This window comes from Bos mutus, chromosome 11 (genome assembly GCF_027580195.1).
Source record: "Bos mutus isolate GX-2022 chromosome 11, NWIPB_WYAK_1.1, whole genome shotgun sequence".
Taxonomy (NCBI): domain Eukaryota; kingdom Metazoa; phylum Chordata; class Mammalia; order Artiodactyla; family Bovidae; genus Bos; species Bos mutus.
The window spans coordinates 46,999,177-47,006,066 of record NC_091627.1 but is presented as its reverse complement, the minus strand read 5'-3'; the positions used below and the strand labels follow the sequence as shown (position 1 = coordinate 47,006,066).

General features: G+C 37.5%; 1 protein-coding gene across 1 annotated transcript; it reads left to right on the top strand.

The window, feature by feature from the left end:
• Nucleotides 1-3,963: 3,963 nt before the first annotated feature.
• C11H2orf74 (chromosome 11 C2orf74 homolog) lies at nucleotides 3,964-5,635 on the top strand. The gene is made up of 4 exons (XM_070380135.1): nucleotides 3,964-4,058; nucleotides 4,289-4,399; nucleotides 4,500-4,656; nucleotides 5,462-5,635. Exons 1-4 carry the CDS (start codon nucleotides 3,964-3,966, stop codon nucleotides 5,633-5,635), a joined length of 537 nt encoding a protein of 178 aa, XP_070236236.1.
• The last annotated feature ends 1,255 nt before the right edge of the window (nucleotides 5,636-6,890 follow it).

Here is a 6,890-nt window from a genome sequence, read left to right as displayed (position 1 = left end):
CATGAACTGCAGCCCACCAGGCTCCTCCATCCATGGAATTTTCCAGGCAAGAATACTGGAGTGGGTTGCCATTTCCTTCTCCAGGAGATCTTCTCGACCCAGGGATTGAACCCAGGTCTCCTGCATTGTAGGCAGATGCTTTACCATCTGAGCCACCAGGGAAGTCTCTAAGTAACCTTATTTGATTCCCTTAAGCATTTACGACTAAATTAAATTATTTATTTACATTTTCCTTCACTAGAATGTAATACTCCTGAAGACAGAATCTTTATAACACCGTTTCTAGATGCTAAGCATTTATTGACTGTGTAACCATAAAAGATGAGATAATTGGGCCCTTATGCTTCCTTCTACCTCCCCTCTGCCAGATATTATTATTTTTATTACTCTTTTATTTATATTATTTATTTTTATCTTTATTACCCTCAAGGTATATTACAACTATGTTTTGTTGTATTTTCAGTTCCAACAAGTCCTTAGCCTTAATTTTATATGAAAATTAATTAAATGCTCATCATCATGTGGTAAAGGGTGTGCTCATCATCATGTGGTAAAGGGTTACCACAGTTTACTCTTTTCAAGTTTCTGCATTCTGATTCCATACTCAATTAGCTGCATTTGACCACTGGGAAAATTTTCCAAGAAGAGTCACTAAATGTTATTTCCTTGTGTCTTCTGATGTTTGAGGATGTCTGTTAATTGCCTTCATAATTGAAACTCATATCAGCTGGATAATTTATAATTGAGTCACATTTATTTTTCATTTAATTTTATAAACATAATTTCTTTGTCTTCTGGCCCATATGTTACAGTGGAAAAGGCTGAAGTCAGCCAGAGCTTTTCACCCTTGCAGATAATTTGTCATTTTCCCTGAATATGTATGCATTTCTCTCTTTTCCTAGAACTTAAATGTCAGTTTTCTGGACTGATTTTTTTTTTTAATAGCATAGTTCTCTTTTCATATTGAGAATAATTTCCCTCTATTTCAGAAGAACGTTTCTTCATGACCACTTTTAATTCATTATTTTCTTTCCCATTGATTGACTTCTTGACTTCATCAAAGCAAATTACACTTGTCTGTTCAACTTTTTCTCTCCCTACATTAAACTTTCTTCATATTATTCTTTCTTCCATCTATATTATCTATTATTTCTCATTGCATATATTATTTCCCATATATTAAGGGAGATTGTCATTAAACAACATATGGAAAAACATTATAAAATTACAAATCTTGAGAAATGGTGCAAGGAAAAAAAAAACTTTAATAGTGATATAGAAAATGAAAGTTGCTCAGTCGTGTCCAACTCTTTGGAGCCCCATGGACTGTATAGTCCCTGGAATTCTCCAGGCCAGAATACTGGAATGGGTAGCTTTTCCCTTCTCCAGGGGATCTTCCCAACCCAGGAATTGAACCAGGGTCTCCTGCATTGCAGGTGGATTCTTTACCAAATGAGCTTAGTGATATAGGGGGTCCTAATTTATACTAGGTAATGTATACTAGGTCCCCCATAGTGATATAGGGGGTCCTAATTTATACTAGATAATCAGGACAGAGTTCTCAGTAGAAGCGATATTTAAGCTGTGAAGTAAATGTTGAGTTAATCAGGTGAAGAGTTAGTGGGAAATCATTGGGACAAATTGCATATAGAGGAAATAGCTTGTCTCTCTCTGCACCAGGAAAATAATTGGTGTTTGAAGAACCAAAAGACAGTCTGTATAGCTGAAGTACAATGAATGCCAGAAAAAAATAAAATGATTTGGAATGGTTTTTGAAAGGAAAGGAAAATCATATAGAGCAACAGTAGATAAAAGAGTCATTGTTTAGTTGCTAAGTCTTGTTCAACTCTTTCACAACCCCATCAACGATAGCCTGCCAGGCTCCTCTGTCCATGGGGTTCTCCAGGCAAGAATACTGGAGTCAGTTGCCCTTTCCTTCCCCAGGAGGTCTTTCCCACCCAAGGATTGAACCCACATCTTCTGCTTGGTAGGCAGATTCTTTACCACCTGGGAATCCCAAAAGGATTCTATTTTATTCTAAATTAGATTATAATTCAATCAAGTTATTTTTAAAGGAGAGATACGAGGTATTTGTAGTAATAAATAAAATATCACCTCATTAGCAGTATGAAATTTAAGGGGTAGAACAAATGTGTGATGAATAGAGTAACAAGTAGATATAGTGTGAAGAAGTATTGGTAATGGTTTGTATAATGGTGATAGCAGTGGACTTGAAAAGAGATGCATAAATTTAAGATATTTGGGGGAAGTAGAACTGACAGAATTTTGCAATGTGTTGAGGGTTGCATATGTGAATACAAAAGAATGTCAAGGAAACCTTCATATTTCTGAAATATACAAGGAGAGGTATAGACACTATTTACCAAATCAGAAAAATTAGAAAGGAGAGTCACGTTGCCTTGGTTGTGAGAGGTTGAAACATAAGGATCACTCTGTATATATATTAAATTTGTGATGCCCATTAAATAGCAATGTGAGATGTGGAGGAGGCAGCTGTAATATGAATTTGATACTTAGAGTTCTTAATAACTGTTAGACAAAAGAGTCTAGGCATCATAATCAGTGGTTGCAGCACACAAGCTCAGCAGTTGCGGCTCACGGGCTCTAGAGCGCAGGCTCAGTGGTTGTGGCGCATGCGCTTAGTTGCTCAGAAGTGTGTGGAATCTTCCCAGACCAGAGATCAAACCCACGTCCCCTGCACTGGCAAGCAGATTCTTACCCACTGTGCCACCAGGGAAGTACCTGAATGTAATACTTAATTACGTAACGCTAACATAGCGTTCAGAGACTATTATAGAAAATTTTAAATATAGTGAAATACTTATAGAATACTTAGAAGTTACCATTTAAAGCTTTACTCAGATTAACTCACTAAATCCATATAATAAAGCCAGTAAGTAACTAGTAAGTTACTCTTATTCTAGTTTTAACAATGAACATTCTGAGGCAAAGAGAGGTACATGCTCTAGGACACACAGCTAATTAATTACATGTCTAGAATAAAGAAAATTAAAGGAAAGAGTAGAGGAAAAAAGAAGTAAGGATGATTCTAAAAGACCCATGTACCCCAATGTTGATAGAAGCACTGTTTACAATAGCCAAACATGGAAGCAACCTAGATGTCCATTGACAGATGAATGGATAAAGAAGCTGTGGTACATATATACAATGGAATATTAGCCATAAAAAGGAATGAATTTGAATCCATTCTAGTGAAGTAGATGAAACTAGAGCCTGTTATACAGAATGAAGTAAGTCAAAAAGAGAAAAACAAATATCATATATTAATGCAAATACATGAAATCTAGAAAAATGTTACTGGTGAACCTATTTGCAGGGCAGCAATAGAGACACAGACATAGAGAACAGGCTGTGGACACAGCGGGGGAAGCAGAAAGTGGGATGAATCCAGAGAGTAGCATTGAAACATCTACATTACCTATGTAAAATAGATAGCCAGAGAGGACAGACAGACTGCAGCCCAGGGGAGAGTTTTTGTGGTTCTTCTGATTTCAGGTGATGGGCAGGGTTGGGCTGGTGCTATGATCTCTCTAACTCAATAGTTCCATGATTCTATGATGTCACTGAAGAGAGAAGAATTGGGAGCTGGGCTCGGCTCCAGCTACGCCAATTCCTCCGTCCTCTGGATTCTGATAGTTTTTGGGATGAGGGGAGATGAGCTGAGTTCCAGCTCAGTCTCCCCTCTAGCCACCTCAGCCCCCACCACATTTATGGAGAGAAATTAACCAGGGTGAGTCCACACCACCAGAACAAGCCGAGCATCTTTTATGAAGCTGATCAAAAGAACAACAATAAAAAGATCCTTTTATTCTTCTGTTTCTAGAAAACTTAAAGAACAAGAGAACTACATTCACACTGAGCTGGAAAACATATTTGGACAATCTGTGATTGTGAGAGTAGATGAGTCGTCTAGTTAACCATATGAACTTTGAAACCACAGCATTCACTTTCTTCATCATCCTTCTAATTTGCCTCAGTTGCATCTTCCTTTTATTGGTGGTTTTTTTATATAAATGGTATAAATCCATGCTGATAAATTGGGATCAGACTTTAAGTCAGTAGCAAATGTATCTAGTAATAATATAAAGCAATTTAAAATAGAGCAAATAATAATGCTGTAGGTATCTGTTTTTTCTATTTCAGGGTTTTAGAAATGCTAATTTCCTGCTTAAAAGTGAAGTTCCTTTCCAAGTCTTAACATCAAGACCTTTCTTTCTTTTCCACACTTTCTCCTTTATGATTATAGTTCCCAAAGCAGGACAGATGAAGAGACAGAAAAAGGTCCTTGTACAGAAAATGAAGGTGAAGATTGTCCAGCTGCTAATACAGAGATGAACAATTTAGACAACCAAGAAAAGTAAGTCTGCACCTTAGGATGTGGTGGAACACCATTTTTGTGTGTGACCATGAGGGCTAAGATGCATGAATTTTAAAAACCTTGCTGATTGATTTTCTAGGACTCTTGCACCTGCAAGGCATGGCATTCTTGTCCAGAGACGGAGTAAAGATGCGATGACCACACCCTTAGGAAATAGAGAGGATGTAGAGGGTGAAGAAGAGAACAAAATAAAAGAGAAGCAAAAGCCTGAGAATGCTAGAGAAAATGGTCAAGAGGTGATATGCTTTTCTACTCTTAAGAGGCATTTAGTATTTAAAGAAGAGGTAAATTCCTTGGCTAGGTATATTGAAGGATGGTCTTGTTTGTAACTTAGGTTTGTATCTGGAAGGAGTGCAGTGTTGATAATCATTTAAACCACCCTTCTTAGCTTATTGGTTCATTTTGTTAAACCAATTACACATGCCATGCCTGGACACTTGCTCCATCTTCATCCTTACATTTGTGGTTTTCTTAATAATTCCCTTTCATTTTGCTTTATTCAGAATCCTAAGGTGTTAGAGCTGGAGGAGATCATTTAGGGAGCCAACCCTCTTATGTTACGAATGAGAAAATAAGATGAATTGTTGAGGTCACTCCTCCTCCCTAGCCAGGCTCAGGACCAGATGCCAAAGACCTGCTCTACTTCTGGGTTCCTTCTACAACAGCTTGTAAACATTGTCGGGGTCTTCTTGAACTCCATGTTTGAGGCTGCCTAATAACAACAGCTCACATGTCCTCCTAACATGAGACCCATGACCACTTGGAGACAGAATGGTGATCCAGGTGGCTCTTGGGTTTGCCTCCTTTGTAGAGAAAATAACACATGTTGCCAGATGCTATTTGAATATAGCAGTGTGTGCTTTTATAACCATAGAAATATGAAAATTATGTCTTTATGGATTATTACTGCTTTTCTGTATCATTTAGAAATCCTTTTTCTGTTTCTTACTAACAATGTACATATAACCCATATTTTTTAAAAGCAGGGCTTGTTGTATTCATAAATTTATCATTGATATTATTTGTTATATTCTCTTACAGGATGACTATTTGCAAAAATCACTCATACCTCTCACTGGAAGTTCTTCAGTTGTTGATAACCATAAAAGACCCTTAAAAGGAGTAACATTTTCTAGGGAGGTAATCGTTGTGGACCTTGGAAAGGACAATCCTATGGCTCGAAGCTATACTCGATTACATAAAGAGAGAAAGTGAAGCTCAAAAAAGGCTGAGAGCAAAAGAAATGTAACCTTAGACTAACAAGGAAATGACTGGGGGTGCAAAATCATGTTGAAACAGCAAAATAATGGGGAATTACACAAATATGGATAATATTTTATCTTTGTGCAGAAAAGGTGGACTATGTACAAAATTCTATAAGTAAAATACCCAGGGCAACTCAAATGTGAGTTCAAGAAATTGATTGTATTAAGTGTCCTTAAAACTCTGTCTACTCAAATACTGTTGTACCATGTGAATAAAGTTATTTGTGTTTGTGCAGATGTCTTTTAGGTCATATTCAAGGGGGATTTTGGAAACAGCCCAGGTTCTTGGTGCTTTGATCATAGGCATTTAGAATCAAATAACATTACTGCTAACATCATGGAAACTTTCAGTAAGTAGGACTTGGGTCTCCTCGACATAGTTCCCTTTGAATTCAGTCCTGAAATCTTTCTTGTCCTGACAACTGCTTTTTTTTTCTAATTTAAATATATATATATATATATTTATATATATAATATAATAATATATAATAAAAAGGCAGAGAGGTGAAAATGTGTGTTGAGCCTGATAGCTGGAGGCGTGTTGAGAGTTAAGAGTGAAGTGTGGTGAGGGGTCCGAGTACGGTAACTCTGAGGATTCCAGGCTAGAGAGAGGTACTGGGTAGAGAATGCAGTAAAGTAGTGTGTGCTGGGGGTGGGGGTCTACAGTAATATCCATCCAGAGCCCTAGAGTCCAGGAACTGTCTACAAGCACTGAAAAATATTGGTCTTTCACCTGATGGTAACATTAATTTTTTTTTGCCTGCATCCCACAGCATGTGGGATCCAACTTACCCTGTCAGGGATGGAGCCTGTGCCCCCTGCAGTGGAAGCACAGTCTTAAGCACTGGACTGCCAAGGAAGTCCCAACATTAAAAATTTTTTAATTTAATTATTGTAAAATACACATAAAATCTACCACCTTAATGATCTTAAGTGCACAGTTAAGTAATACTAAGTACACTCACATTGTACAGACATCACTTACATCCACAGTACTCCTCATTTTGCTGAACTCTAAGTCTACCCATTAAACACTAACTCCTCATTTCCTACCACCCCAGCCCCTGGTAACTACCAACCTACTTTCTATCTCTATGAATTTGACTACTCTAAGTACCTCATACAAGTGGAATTGCAGTCTTTGTCCTTCTGTGACCAACTTCTTTCACCCAGCATAATGTCCTCAAGGTTTATCCATGTGTCAG

What these genes read in the sequence shown, in the direction of transcription:
- C11H2orf74 (XM_070380135.1), top strand. Translation starts at nt 3,964, where the DNA reads ATGAACTTTGAAACCACAGCATTCACTTTCTTCATCATCCTTCTAATT. An exon ending in GTGGTTTTTTTATATAAATG is followed by an intron (nt 4,059 to 4,288) that starts GTATAAATCCAT and finishes TTATGATTATAG; the next exon opens with TTCCCAAAGCAGGACAGATG. An exon ending in CTAGAGAAAATGGTCAAGAG is followed by an intron (nt 4,657 to 5,461) that starts GTGATATGCTTT and finishes ATTCTCTTACAG; the next exon opens with GATGACTATTTGCAAAAATC.